General features: G+C 49.2%; 1 protein-coding gene across 1 annotated transcript in view; it reads right to left on the bottom strand.

The window, feature by feature from the left end:
- Positions 1-12,850, bottom strand: part of KCNH2 (potassium voltage-gated channel subfamily H member 2) — a 57,810-nt gene that overhangs the window by 43,351 nt on the left and 1,609 nt on the right. The window contains exons 4-5 of the mRNA XM_044678963.1: positions 9,860-10,062; positions 9,227-9,457 (exon numbers count right to left, since the gene is read on the bottom strand). Of these exons, the coding sequence (XP_044534898.1) occupies positions 9,227-9,457; positions 9,860-10,062 (434 nt within the window). The remainder of the gene's footprint in view (positions 1-9,226; positions 9,458-9,859; positions 10,063-12,850) is intronic.

Genomic DNA, 12,850 nt, shown 5'->3' with positions numbered 1-12,850 from the left:
GAGAGAGAGAGAGAGAGAGAGAGAGAGAGAGAGAGAGAGAGAGAGAGAGAGAGACAGAGACAGAGACAGAGACAGAGACACAGAGAGTCAGAGAGACAGAGAGAGACAGAGACAGAGACAGAGAGAGAGAGAAAGACAGAGAGAGAGAGATGGATATTCAGATAGAAAGATGGATAGATAGATAGTACTTGACACTTTTACAATGTACATTTACATTCCATCAATAAACCTGAAGCCTCTTATGAAGGTATCTTCCACTTTAAAAAGAGGGAAGTAGAGCAAGAGGTTGTCAAGTCCAACCTCCTTCATTTTAGATGAGAAAACTGAGGGACAAAGAGGTGACTGATTTGTCCAGGATCACAGAACTAGTAAGTGTCAGAGACAAGCTATGAACCCAGGTTTTCTTCCTGGTTCCAAGTACAGTGCTCTTTCCACTAAACTATGCTACCTCTTGAGCTTTAATACAGGTTCTACCTGGTGGTATTGCTAAAGGCTGGATTAAAGGTTTTGTCAAACCAAACCCAAGAGTCCTCCTTTCATGACACTGATCTGCCTCCCCCTCTAAATGAGGCAAAGGGAAAGAATTGGAATAAGGCATTCCCAGTCACAACAAGAAAAAAAAAATAACAAAGCAAGAGGAGACTCATTCCCAAATTAATATGTGTCCCTACTTCCCCAGTTCAAATAACCCATCTACACCAGCCTGGAAATGCATATGTTAACTGACCTTCTCCAAAGAACTCCTGAAAGACTTATATGAACTGATGCAAAGTGAACAGAAACAGAACTCTGTACACAATAATAGCAACATTATATAATGATCAATTGTGAATTACCTTGCTATTCTGATCAATACAATGATCCAAGACAACTCCAAAGAACTTAATGACAAAAAATGCTATCCACCTCAAGATAAAAAAATGATGGAGTCTGAAAATTGAGACTGGAGCATCATTTTTTCCATTTTATTTTTCTTGCTTTTTTTTTGGTAATGTGGAAATATGTTTTGCATGATTTCACATGTAAAACTGATATATTTCTTGCCTTCTTGGTGGGTGAGGGAAAGGTGAGAGGGTGGGAAAGAATTTGGAACTCCAATTTTTTAAAGCAATGAATGTTAAAAATAAATAAATTTTTAAGGAAAAAAAAAAAGAACTAAAGAATTCCCCCCTCCTCCTCCTCAGACCCATTTACCTCAACTCTACACTGGAAAGAAGACTATTGAAACAAGCTCCAAATCAGTCTTTCCTGCCTGTGCTGTCTTTCTCCCATCCCTACCATCTTCTTGGTCTCACACTGAGCCACAGCCCACACATCATAGATAGAATAAGCAAATTTCCTCAGCCCTCTCCTTATCTTCCTTTGAAGATTGTCTCCTTCTCTCTCCAGTCAGTCACAGAATTATAGAAGGGTAAAAATCTTAGAGCTGGAAGTAAATGCAGAATTATCAGAGGGAGCATGGTATGGTGGGAAGAGAACTTGACTAAAAGTGAGGAGACCTTCATGGCAATCCCATTTCTACTGGTAAGTGAGCCTGTGACACAGGCAGATCATATGCACCTCAGGGGTTTTTCCAGCCTATCAAGGCCTGTCTTCCTAACTTCAGTTCTAACATTCTACGGTTCTAAAGGACTTTAGAGACTCACCCCTTCATATGACACATGAGGATCCTGAGATCTGTAGAAGTTAGATGACAAGGTTATACCACAAGTAGGGGGTAGAGATGGCATCTGAATTTATCTCTTTCCTGCCCTTGTCGCACCTTCTTCCCCTCCACATCTTCTACAATCTGGCTCTTCCAGTCTAAATGCAGTTTCTTGAATTTAACATGCCATTTCCCATCTCCTTGATTTCAAGCTCAGTGATATTCTCACTATACAAGGAGTCCTTCAAAGGAGAATAGGCATCTTCTAGGGGCCAAACCCCTAGGGAAGGAGGTGAGAAAAGGTCATGAGGAGATGCTATCTCTGATCTAAAGCTCCATAAAGTCCAGTGAGGCCAGAACGGAAAACCAGAACCATTTAAGGATAAAATAATCAAATCACAAAAGCAGAAAAGTCTCTAGGGGTCTGAGAAAAGACCAGAAAAGTATTTTCAAGCTGAAGTACTGAGGCTATCCCCTTCTTTTCTTCCATCCCACTAGGTGCCCCCATACCTCCTTCCCCCGGGCATCAATGTTCCATTCCTGTCCTAGGTTCCCTTCTCTGGAAGGCAGCACTGACATTATGGTATGGCAGAACTGAAGAGTCTTGGAGTCCTGGCTCCTCTCACTAACTTAGCTGGTAATGAATTCATTTAACCTTGAAGCTCTAAGGCAAGGTGGTATAGGATCAAATGGGCTAGCTTGAAAGTCAAGGGGAGCCTGGATTTGAATCCTGCTCTCTGGCACTTATTACCTAAGTTGTTGCTGCTCAGTTGCAGCTGCATCTAACGCATTTGGGATTTTCTTGGCAAAGATATTGGACTACTTTGCCATTTCCTTCTCTAGCTCATCTTACAGATGAGGAAACTGCGGCAATCAGGGTTAAGTGTCTGTCAGGGTCGCCACACAAATAAGTATCTGAGGCTGGATTTAAATTCAGGAAGACTCGTCTCCCTTACTTCAGACTCAGCACTCTATCCACTGTGCCACCCAGCTGCCCTTGCTACCTAAGCAATCTTGAGTAAGTCCCTTAACCTCTGTCTCAGTTTCCTCATTTGTAAAATGAGGAGGTTGGACTAAATGACCTCAAGGTCATTTCTAGCTGCTCTAAATCTATGATTCTTTCCAGGTCTAGGAAATCTGTATTTTTTAAGAAGTGCCTAGGAACAAGGCAATACTAACCTCAAGGAAAAAATCTCAACCTGGAGAATTTCAGACTTCCATAGCCAGGGACATGGAATCAGCAAATGGATCTTGGTTCTAATATCACAGCTACCAACTCCAGCATCCTCACTCAACATCCCAGCCCCCACTCCCCACCCTCTATCACCAATAACTTCCTATCTCACCCTCCTCCACTCCTATCTGCTTCCCCAGTACATCCCAAGGCCATAGTCAGACTCCCAGCTCCCTGGCTCCTGCATCCCTAGCCTGGGCTGCATTCTGCACAAATATTTACATAGCTTTTCTCTGGGGGATACGGAAGACACAACATCTAGGAGCCTCCCTCCAGACACTCTCCAGATCCCACAGGAGGAAGGAAAGAGAGGGGAGGGGATGACACCCCCAAAATCAGGTCATGCCTGCCACACCCCTTCTGGGGAAAGGTTTTAGAGGGAAGAGCCTTGGAGGCCTCTAGAAAAGCAGAATCACCCATCCTGTTCAGGGACAGAGAGGCCTCCACGCTCTGCCTGTCTTCCCCACCAGTCCTTCCCAACATCTTCCCAACCCTTTGGCTTCATGGCCTGGGTAAGGCAGGGGAACCTCTTTAGAGCCGCAGAGGTAAGCAGTCCTTATGTGCCCTGGCCCAAATCAGGGCCTGCTGGGTACTGTGTTGTTTGTTTAACCCTCAGAACCTTCATCACTTGCCCACCTTGCTGAGATGAATTGGGGGGAAAAATCACCAGATTCTTAACCCTCTCCCTAAGGCAGAATAAAATAGCTCAGGCCATCAGTCAGCCAATCAGTTCACAAGAATGCGTTAAGTGCTTACAAAGTGCCAACCGCTGGACTAATGCTGGGAATCCAAAGAAAAGCCAAACCAAGCTGCCCTCAAGAAGCCTACATTCTAATAGGAGAGAGCTGTAAATACACAGGTACAGACAAGAACAACTCGGAGCAGATGAAGAGAATGTGAAAGGTGGGGCATGAGCTAAATCTTGAAGGAAGCAGGGAACAAAGAGCCTGAAATGAGGGGGCAGAGCTATCCAGGAATGAAGGGTCAGCCAGGGCAAAGGCATGGAGAAGGGAGATGGATGATGCATCTAATGAACATGGCTATCGATGAGGTTTTCTCTACTTTTCCTAGCAAGTCATCCCAAGGCCTTCAGTTCTCTCTCCTAAGTTCTACTTTTCAATACCAATCTCTCCTAGCATTTTTTTTTTACCAATTTTCCTTCTCGGGAGAGAGAGAATGGGCATCTTGTTCACTCACCATCAATGGAATGGTAAACTTTCACTGCTGTAAAAACTGCCCAGTGTTTTCTTCTCCCCAGTAAAGAGTCTCAATTCTTTCAACTTTATTCCAGTCTAGGGATTTACCCCAGGATTTACTCATCTGAAGGATGCTGAGTGGGGTAGAGGCACAGAGGGTCTGATACTCCCCACTGTCCCCAGAAACCAGCCCTGGGGAGGGAAGGCAGAGATCAAGATATCACGGAGGAGATCTGGGTTAAGGAAGTTAAAAAGAGAAAGAAGGAAGGGGCAGAGAAAATTGGGAGGAGGAACAGATATGATAAAGGGTTGAGAAATGGATCCAGCAGCTCCAGGAATGAAGAGGAGAACCCAGTGAAGGACGGGAATCAACGGAAGAAAGGATCCCCTCCCAGAGCACTAATTGCCCCAAGGAGGGAGCTGTGGGGAGGAGGGCAGAGAGACACTAGGGCAGAAGGGGAGATGAGGACTGGAGTTCAAGCCCTAAGTCACCTACCCTCTACCAGCCCCAGCTCAGCCCCTCCCCTTCACACCCCAGCAGCTGAAGCTGCTGCAGTGGGGGCCCTCTGACCCTGTTCCCATGGCAACGGGCCTGCAGCTGGAGCCGAGAAACCGACAGGATCTCCTCCAGAGACACCCCCATCTCCACCCACACACAGGCTCCTGGGGACAAGGGGACAGGGAGACTACGGAGACAGACAGAGTCTCCGGGAGCCAGAGGCAGACAAAGGAAGAAGGCAACTGGAGGATAAGGAAGGGGGCAGCATAGGAGGAAGGATAGATGTAAAAAGAAAGAAAAAGATGACGAAAAGAAGGCTCCCAGATACAAAGGAAAGTGAAGCGAGGCACTGAAAGTGCCCACAGGGGACACAGAACCTGGGGCGCAGGCACACAGAGACCCAGAGGGAAAAGGGAGACATAGACCCAGGGAGGTGGGGAGACACAGGGACCCAGAGGGGAGGGGGAGATACAGAACCTGGGGGGCAGAGATACAGGGACCCAGAGGGGAAAGGGAGACACAGACCCAGGGAGGTGGGGAGACACAGGGACCCCAGAGGGGAGGGAGAGGTACCTGGGGGGCAGAGATACAGGGACCCAGAGGGGAGGGGCAGACAGACCCAGGGAGGCTGAGAGACAGAAACCCAGAGGGGAAGGAAGACACAGAACCTGGGGGGGTGGCGACAGAGACACAGGAACCCATAGAGGAGTGGGAGACAGAAAGACATGTTATGTAGAGGCTTTGGGACCCAGAAGGAAGAAAGAAAGAGAAGGTACTCAGAGGGGGAAGGGAGAGACAGAAAGGCAAGGGATGCAGACACAGAGTTAGGAATAAAAGGGAAAACAGAGACAAAGACACAGAGTTAGGGTCACTGAGAAACAAAGAGGCAGAGACAATGTCACTGAGAGAAGGAGAGAGCCACTGAGACTTTTGATCATAGGGGCAGAGAGAAAGAATGACGACCAGGATTAACAAGAAGAGGGAGAGAGAGAGACGAGGATGCAGACGGAAACCTAGAAACCGGGAGGCAGAGATAAAGCCAGAGAGATGAGGACAAAGATACACGGTCAACTGGAGAAAGATAGGGTCATGGAAAGACAAAGACACAGAGACAGCCCAGTGAGGAGACAGAGAAACTGATAAGAAGAAACCGTGAGATGAGATCATGCTCTTTAAGCGAGAGACAAAAAACCTTGAAAACACAACCTCCTGGGAATACACACTTCTAGGAGTGAGTCAGACACAGGCCGGGCACACCAACCGGGGATGAGCCACCTCCACCTTCCCCTGCCCCCAGAGGCAAAAGCTCAAGGGGAGAGCAGGCCTGAGGAGCATCCATCCATCCCGGGCCTGCTCCCCTCCAGGCACAGCCACAGAAACAAAGAGAATCTCCAGGGCTGATCCTGGAGTGGGCCAGATTCTTACTGCCTGTCCTTATCCAAGCCCCTCCCTGGGAGTGTGTTGGTGCTGAGGACCCCATTTACCCAGCCATTCCCCTCAGTAGATCAAATGAATTCTGGGTCTCACCTACCCAAGACCTTCTCTAGCCCTAAGAAAACATGGACCTTTGAGTAGATACCTTCATGGAAAACGTACACACACAAGCGCACCTGGTCAGTAGCAGCACCCCCAAAGCCCCTCATTGCAGTGCAGAAGGTATCCAGAATACTACATGCCCTGTTTTTGATTCTGACTCTGATGTCAACTTGACATTCTGTGCCAGGTATTACTGAAAGACTCAGCTTTCAGTGCTTGGCAGATAGGTGATGCTTTAAAAATACTTGTTGAGGGGCAGCTGGGTAACTCTGTGGATAGAGAGTCAGGCCAGGAGTTGGCAGATCCTGGGTTCAAATCCTACCTCAGACACTTCTTTTTTATTTAATTAATTAATTAATTTAGAATATTTTTCCATAGTTACATGAATCATGTTCTTTCCCTCCCTTCCTTCCACCCCCCTAGCCAATGAGCAATTCCACTGTGACCTCAGACACTTCTTAGCTGTGTGTCCCTGGGCAAGTCACTCAACCCCAATGACCTAGCCCTTACCACTCTTTGTGCCTTAGATCCAGCACATAGTATTGATTCTAAGACAGAAGGTATGGGTTAAAAATAATAATAACAATCCTTGTTGACTGACTGACTGACTGACTGACCGACCATAATCCTCCTCAACCTAACAATGTCCCAGCCTCTCAATTACTTAGAGGTCCAGATGCCCAAGCCCAAAACTCGAAGCCTTCCTCTCCACCCCTCCACCAGCCCGGCCCCAGCCCCAGCCCCCACACACCCTGCCCGGGGCAGCTGATTCATGGGGTTGTCTGGCTCAAGGCCCTGATACTGCGCAGAGCTGAGGCTGGAGACACGGACACTGCACAGCTGTCGATGGCGGCGCCTGCCAGCTAGTGGCCCCTCCTCCTCCCCAAATCCTCCTGCCCCTGCCTCTTCTCCACCCCAGGGGGCAAAGCCCTGACTACCCTTGAATGGAGCCCCTCGGAAGATGGTCATTGGGGTGCCTGGAAAGGCCCACACCTGCCCCTCCATCCCCAGCCTTGGGTGGACACCAGCACAAGCTCCCTGAGGCGAGCATATTAGGAATTAAGCTTTTTATGGGTAGGAAAGGGCATAAATGGAGGAAATCTTTCCTCCTCCTAGCCTTAGGATAGAGGGCCCAAGAAAGAAACCAGGAGAGGGGAGCCATATGGGAAAGGTTGGCTGGCAGGAGACACCTGATCCTCGGGGAAACTAGGGAAGAGCAAATGGAGGGGCCAGAAAGAGAGAGCAGGTGTGGGGTTTATCTGGGTCAGAGTTCCATTTGGAATAATGGAAAAGCACCGGGACAGAGAAGGGAGCCCTGAACAATGGCTTCTTCCCTTCTCTCTTCTTCTGCCCAAGGAAGAGGTTGGACTAGATGACTTCTAAGATCCCTTCAAGTCCACACTGATGCCTCCCTTTGGCACTTTTACAAATGGACTGGCTGGACTCTAACTAGCCCAAATCAAAGATGAATCGGCTGAGGCAGGACCGTGCCTCCATCACATTATATATCCTTTATAACCATATGGCGATGCAAAGAGCAAGCACAACTGCAGACACCAAGCGTCTGAGAGAGCCCAGGCCACAAAGCCTGAGGCCCTAAAAGGGTCCATCAGTGTGGACTCATCAATATTGATGCTGACAAGATCAATTGCCCCATGTACTACTCTGCTACCAACTTGGATCAAATTCAGTGGAAACAACATTGGATTTGGAATCCAGAGGAACTAGGTTCAAATCCCATCTCTGCCACTTAGTAGCTGTGTAAGGCCCTCTCTGAAACATTTCCTTATCAATAAAATGGGACGGAGATTGGGATCTCAAAGGTCTTAGAACCCCAATTTTCTAAATCCTCTGTGCTGCCATGACAAGGACCTAGGAGTTCAAAAATATTAACATGGATCGGATCATGGAAACAGTCACATCTGTTCATGATAGCATTTATATAGTGCTTTAAGGTTGGCAAAGCAATTTACATATGTTATCTCACTTGGGGCTCACAACAACCCTAAGATATAGGAGCTATTATTATCCCCAAGTTACAGACAATGAAACTGAGGCAGAGAGGTTTGCAGGATCTGAATTCAAGTCTTCCTCCAAGCCCAGCACCTAGCTTTGTCCAGACACGCGTGATCACACAAGAAAAATCATAAAAGGCAGAACTACGTCGCCCTTCATGTGTTTATAGAGTTGGCAGGTTAAAGTGAACACCGAGGGCCACTTCAAATAGGAAAAGACGTCACGGAGAACAACATGCGACCCGGGGAGTATGCGCTTGGATGTGATGTAAGTAATAAATGCTCCTTGATTGATTGTTGGGGCTACGTGTCTGCACGATGGTCTCTGGGCTCTTTAGTTCTCCTTCCCCTCTAGGGCCTTCTGAAGTCACAGCTCAATGCCTGATGTTACTGGCCCACACAGCAAGCCTGGCTACTGGGGGGGAAGGAGGGGAAGCCATGCCCAGAGCACGGACCACGGCCGCCACTCTGCTGGATGGAAAGATCTCCTCCCTTTCTCCCCAGCCCAGACCCCCATGCTGTTTATCTGGTCTCCGGAAGTACAGAGCAGCTAAGCCTGGAGGCTGTAACTGAGCAGAGACACCTGGTGCCGGAGTGGCCGGCCCGGCGCTAGGGCAGGATGAGAGACAGCCACTGGGAGGGAGGGACTCAGGGGACTTTGTCCTGGGAGAAGACGAAGCCTGACGGTGGGATGGAATGACAGGGAAGAATCCAAGGCACCCTTTCCTCTCCTTCGATGGCATTTTTTCCAGGCTCTCGATGGGGAGAAAAGCCAGGAGGTGCCTGGAGCCTCTCCAGCTGCTACTGCCCGATCCCTGGCCCTGAACCTTAAGGTCCCCACAGCTGCCCAAAGCCACAAGTGCACATGAAAGCTTCAAGGAGGGGGAGCCAGACCTAGTCCTAAAAGAAATGCTCCCCCTCCCTTAAAGCCAGGGCACAAGGCAGCCCTGCCAAGAGAGCACAACCTCATCCTCCTGGAGTCCATCTGTAGGAAGCACAAGAGCCCAAGTCCCCTCCCACATCATGCCCTATGGGGATTTTCATTTGGGTGCATCTTCCTGATCCTCCCCGGTCCCCTCAGAGCCCAGCCATGATCCTTACCATCCTTCCGGTAGAAAGCAATCTCCACCTTGCGCTCCTCAGCCCCCAGCAGAGCCTGGGCAATCTGGGCGGCAGCCCGGCGCTGGGTTCTAGGGCCATGCAGGAAGTCACAGGTGCAGGGCCGCTGCATCACCTCTGCCCGGGAATAGCCGCACAGCTCACAGAAGCCATCGTTGCAGTAGATGACAGCACAGTTTTCCACCCGGGCATTGGCGATGATGAACTTTCGGCCTGGGTTGGAAAAGAAGCACATGAAGGAGTGGGGAAGGGGGCCCGGAGGACGGCTCTTCCCTTGTGGAAACCCTTCTGTCCTCCCTGAGATTCATTCACACAACAGAAACCCTGCCTGTGGAGAAACTGAAGAAGAGGTGCTGTGGGATAGTAGAAAGAGCACTGAATTGGGGGTCAGAAGACCTGGGCCCTGTCACTGGACACCTGTGTGACTGTGGGCAAGTCACTTCCTCTACTGGGGCCTCAGATTCCTAATCTGTAACATAAAGGAGTGCTAAGAGATATTTTAAGGTTCTATCCAGCCCTACATTAGATAATCCATTCCTAAGCATTCTGCTTAGGAGGTAAAATTCTCCAAAATTCCCTTTTGTAGGGACAGAGAAGGAAGGGAGATATGGTCACCCAGATGCAGAGACAACCTCCAGAAACAGTTCTGGAATCGTAGCAGCCCACTGTAAGTCCCAAAGGGTCCAGCCCTTGTCACCCCACCACAGGAGCCCCCAGTTCCTGACTGCCCCATGCCCACAGGTTGGCACCACAGCTTCTCTGGGCAGCAAGCCAAGCTCTCCACCCCCTCCTGCTCCTCACCCTGAGCTGAGGCCAGCCTGGGGCGGGTGTTAGCAACGTGTGTCAGCAGCCGCATCAAAGGGATAAACATCAGGCTGGAGATGGCCATGAGAGGGTACCCCCCACCCCCCCACCCCAGGAGGGCATACTTCACCCACCACCCCTCCTTCCCAGACTGCCAGCTTGGTAGAGGGGTATAAAATAGCCCTTTCCCTCCCTCTGCTCACTTTTCAAGTTGAATCGTTCCTGCTTCTTCTTACCCACCCCTCACTTCAAACAGCAGCACTGCAGCTCCAGGGGGCATCCCTTTCCCTGGGGATTCCCTCATAACAAAGGAATCCCTCCCTGGGGATCCCCCAACTCTCCAGCATATGCTGGGCCCTTCCTGCTGAAGCCCACTCCTTGTCAGAGCTACTGGTCCTCCCTCCCCACAAGCTAATAAAGGAAGGAGTTAAATTGGTGATTGGAGAATGGGCAAGGTTTAAGATTAAAGAGAATATTAAGACCCGGGAGAAACCATGAGGTCATAGGGAGGGGGGAGTAGGGTGGGCATTGAAGTGGAGCCTCAGGATTGGATCCCTAGGAGTTACAAAAGCACAAATAATAAGGCTTGTATAGAGCAAAGGAAATGAGGGGAGGGAGAGGGTGCGATGGGTCCTGGTCAAGGTCAGGTTCGCCCACAAGGAACAGGAACATGTATCTGGGGTATTCCTCTAGGGACTGAACTGGGGGGACTTTACAAAACTGGGCTTCCCACTATAGAAGGGAAGCCCCTTTGAGCCAGTTCCAGCTAGGGACATGCCACACACATTACACCACTTTCCCTCCCCCCAATCCCCAAAAGCCAGGCTGGTCAGAGAAAAGGATCGCCTACTATCCCTGGAGGTGCCAGGGAAGACACTCTCAGGGATAAGTGCTTTTTATAAACAGAGGTTTCCAGCCAAGCTGGTCTTTAATGCTAGATCTGCAGCATAAAGGGCTTTCTCCCTTTCTCCCTGCCTGCCCCACTCCCCAGTCAAACCCTGGGACTGCTGTATTGAGATCAGACCCTTCTTGTATCCTCTCTCCACCCTGCAGAAGTGCCATTTCACCCTGTCCCTCTTACAATTATGGCCCTGGCATGAGGAAATAAGAGTTCTTCTCTAGCAGCAAACTCCAAGGACCCCCAATTCATGGTAGAGTTCCTAAGGGACATGTGGCTTCTAATTGTTCTCAGGAGAACAATCCAGGGGAAACTACCTGGTTCCTAGGCCTGACAGGGATTCTTCTTCTCTTAAGGCTACACTGTTCTCTCACTTCCAGGGAGTCTATTCCTGTCAGAGCTGGAGAACTTTGAGTCAGTTTCTCCAGATGGTCTTCATTTCCTTCCCTCCCTTCTCCTCTCCCCTCAATATCAGGGTCTAGTCCCATTGCAAAGATCTTACTGTTTCATCTAAGGACCTCTGAGTCCATCTTTGGCTCAGCCAAGACCCAGGGGAAAAGCAAAACAGAGATAGGAATACCCAGTACCAGCTATCAGCTACAGTCAAAAAAGGGTAGTCCCCAAAACTTGAAGAGGGCTGGGAGTTTCCATTGCCCCCTTTCCTACTTCTTGGGAGGGACCTCAGAGATCAGCTACCAAACTCCCTCCCTTTATAGGGGAGGAAGCTAAAACTCAGAGAGGTAACAAAACTTGCCCAACGTCACACAACTAGTTTAAGGGTTATTGCTTGTAACAATTTGAGCCCTACTCACTTCTAAAAAGGATCTGAGGCAGGCATAATGGCTGGTTGCTGGTAGAGCTGGAATGAAAACCCAGGTCTCCTGACTTCTGGTCCAGCACCTTTTTCCACCCTTCTTGCAAAATGGAAAGCCCTCCAAACCTGCCCCCGCATTGTTGCCCTCCACCAAAATCCCTCTTTCCTCCACCCTGAGATCATCCTGTTCCTTTATCTCTGGGCAATGATTCTTTTCCCCTCCCTGCCCCCATCCCTGAAGGACAGACACCCCCGCTGATACAAGCACTCAATGTGCCTGTCCTGCCCTCCTTGTAGGGTCATGAAGCAAAGAATGTCATACTCTCCCATTTGTTCTCACTGTCACAGGTCACACCAGCGGTATCAGCAACACATGTGCATCCACACCAACACATGGATTTTTGAGTGGTCTCTTCTGGTCAGCAAGATTCCCCCTCCCCAATCTCTAAGGGCCCCCTAGTTAAGGCTCAGAAAACAGGACATTATATATGCTTCAAAATCAGCTCCATAACATTACATACACACACATAGACATACCTCACACACTGCCAGGTAGGCACACATACACACACACACACACACACACACACACACACACACACCCCAAGACCCAGAGTCTCACACTACCCCCTCCCAGCCCATTCTTGTCCCAAGCCTCAACTCTCATGTGATAACTAGAGAGCAAGCAACCTAATCCCTCCCAAAGAAGCTGTTGTTGCCTAACAAGCCTAGCTCAGTCTGTGAGTGGCCTTTGAATCATGACACAAATGCTCTACACATTCAGGGTTATATACATAGCTTCTGAACACTCTGGATGTCTTCACTCATTACACTTGGAGCCTCTCACTCTCCCATATGCAACATTGGAAGGATCACTACTCCAGGTCTTTGTCATTTACCCATTCTCAGGGTTGCACACACCTTGTATACTTAGTCACACACCTCTGTATAATCAGATCACATCTGTGGTCTCTGAACAGCAGGAGGCTCTCACAGAAGCACACATATACACCCCTTACACTAAGGGTTATACACAACACCCAAATCTCTCTCTCTCTCTCTCTCTCTCTCTCTCTCTCTCTCTCTCTCT

Source organism: Gracilinanus agilis, chromosome 5 (assembly GCF_016433145.1).
Source record: "Gracilinanus agilis isolate LMUSP501 chromosome 5, AgileGrace, whole genome shotgun sequence".
Classification (NCBI taxonomy): Eukaryota; Metazoa; Chordata; class Mammalia; order Didelphimorphia; family Didelphidae; genus Gracilinanus; species Gracilinanus agilis.
The sequence above is the reverse complement of the archived record's forward strand: the minus strand, read 5'-3'. Positions and strand labels throughout refer to the sequence as shown.